General features: G+C 37.6%; 1 protein-coding gene across 3 annotated transcripts in view; it reads left to right on the forward strand.

Annotated features, from left to right (window-relative positions):
- LOC106328287 overlaps nt 1–1130 on the forward strand; it is a 2947-nt gene extending 1817 nt beyond the window's left edge. For all 3 annotated transcript variants that reach the window (XM_013766701.1, XM_013766702.1, XM_013766703.1), the window contains 4 exons: nt 71–351; nt 418–536; nt 631–723; nt 802–1130. In XM_013766701.1, coding sequence (XP_013622155.1) covers nt 71–351; nt 418–536; nt 631–723; nt 802–961 — 653 coding nt within the window. In that variant the 3' untranslated portion in view covers nt 962–1130. The remainder of the gene's footprint in view (nt 1–70; nt 352–417; nt 537–630; nt 724–801) is intronic.
- Nucleotides 1131–2424: the final 1294 nt, after the last annotated feature.

Consider the following 2424-nt stretch of genomic DNA (forward strand, 5'->3'; position numbering starts at 1 on the left):
AAAAAACCCCCCCCCCCCCCCTCCTCTTTACCTTTGTCACTGTCTCTAATCTTATCTTTTCAATGTGCAGCCTTCTTGTTCAGTGTAATATACATTGAAGTTTGCCAGCGCCTCGGTGTGCCTATCTTGGGAGCTAAGGTTGGGGAAGAGTTTTTGGTTTGGCCTAAGACTGAGAATCCTGAAGAACTCTTTGAAGTTGCAACTTCAGGAAAGAGCTTGTTCGCTATTCTCAATGGAAAGTGCGTGGATGATCCTAAATCAATGGCATCAGATCTAACCGGAAAGTCGCTTCTGGGTCTTGATGTTGCAACAAACAGAGACATTATAGGGATTGCTCTCGCCAATTTGTTTGTAAGTCCCTATAAACTAAACTAGACATTCTTTAAATTCAAAAGATTGATACAGATTCTATTTTAGAGGGTTCACTGGAAACGTGCTTCGAAGCCAACACCTGGACAACTGCTGACTGCTCCTCTTAGTGAACTTAACAACTTCAGGATTTCTAATATTCCATTGTTGCGGCCTCAAGATCTTAGGTACTAAAAGACTTCTCTCTCTCTCTATATGAAGGGGATGATTAGCCTTTGATTTATTCATCTTAACATATTCGGTTTGTGGTGATGAGGGAAGGTTGGCTATTGCGGCTGCAGAAAGGCTGTTGATGTTGGATCCTAATAACTGGCGAGTTCGAAGAGACCTTGGGATGATGCACTACTACGTCAGGTAAACACCTTCTAAGACAATATAGATTATAGTTGCTTGTTGGTTTAGTTTTGATGGAATGGTGAATTGTTGGAGCAGGCAATGTAGAGAGGCGATTATAGAGCTGAGCATATGTATAGCCTCCTTTGAGATTGAGGAAGAAGAAGCAAAAGAGTTGAAGCTTTTTGTTGAGAAACTTCATCGACTCTTTTCATTGATGTCTTCTCCCTTGGACTCTGATCGCTTGGCCGTTCGTTGAAAACGCTCTCTCTCTCTCTCTCTACTCCACTTGTAAATACTCTCTTTCTATTAGTCTCTGTTGTGTTGTTAGAAAGACCCTTTTGTGGATGGGAGACATGGAACTTTTGGTTGTGTGTAACTCTTCCACTTTCTTCCGATAATGAATAATAAACAGTTGATTCCCCAGAGTAAGCAGTCCAAAACTAACTGCATTGAAATCCTTTTTTTTTTTGGAAAATGATTTATCATGTTTTGACACTCGGCCTTTGAACCTAGACCAGTATCTATATAACTATAATCATTTCCAAACCAAATTTTTTTCCTAAATTAAATTTAAACTAAAAGTTTTTCCTAAATTAGATTTAAACTAATTATCAGGATTGTACTTCTACTGTGTATTCAATCTAAAATATAAGTATGTGAATTGTAATGGAAATGTTTTGTGGTTTACAGGCAGGACAAAGTAGAAGCTACTGAATTATGAATGATTAGCATAAGGTAACTGAACTTAGAATATTCAACAAAGCAAAACACAAAATAAACCTTTTTTTTAAAAAAAAGGGTTTGCTACAAAAAAAAAAAAAAAAACTTACAAACATTTCCTCCTAAAAAAATGAAGAAAAATTTACACTTAGACATACTTTACCTCTTCTCCATAACACTCTAGAATATTTTCTTCATGTCAGATACTTTTTTATGTGCTATTGTCTTATTTACCCTTGAAACTAAAAATCATTTAGTTATCTTTTTCTTCGCTTTACTTTTTTTTACTGTGACCCAACTACTCATTCTCTTACCTTAATATCTAGAAATCAATTACTTACTTTTTTTTCTCTTCCAACCCCTAGACTCCGATGATTCATCATTCTCACCAAAGACCAAAGGTCACGGTTAATCCCCGGCATTTTCTTCTGCAGTGAAAGGTATGACAAATTCTAATTTAGTTTACCCTATTTCTTTATAGTTTTACCTAGATCCCCTTCAATCGGCGTCAATCTCTCACCGGCGGCGTTAATTTCTGAAACTATTGTCGATTTCTAGAAACCACAATGAATGGTATGACCTCTTTTACCTGATTTTAGTTTTCTCATCCCATGATTATAGCTATTGTTTACACCTAGATCTTCTTCTATGGTTATGCAGAAACCGGAGGAAATTCCCATCCAGATTGCCGTTTCTATGTTAGTGTGGTCAAGGGGCAGATTTGTGTTGTCATGATTTTGGGGGCACTGATATCTTGCATATTTTCATTGTCTTATCCATTCACCCATGTGCATTTTGATCATATAGACTAGGATTTAGCCATGTTTAGGTTACATTTTGCATACATGAGTCCTTATCAGGTATTGGAGTACCACATGGAGTTCTTGGAGACATTTGGGTGCATTTGGAGCTCAAAAGAGGTGAAAAAGGTGATCATTGGACGAGCAGTGCATGAGAGCGACCTCACCGGAGCGACACCATGAAGTCTCTGTGACACCC

Source organism: Brassica oleracea, chromosome C3 (genome assembly GCF_000695525.1).
Source record: "Brassica oleracea var. oleracea cultivar TO1000 chromosome C3, BOL, whole genome shotgun sequence".
Lineage (NCBI taxonomy): Eukaryota > Viridiplantae > Streptophyta > Magnoliopsida > Brassicales > Brassicaceae > Brassica > Brassica oleracea.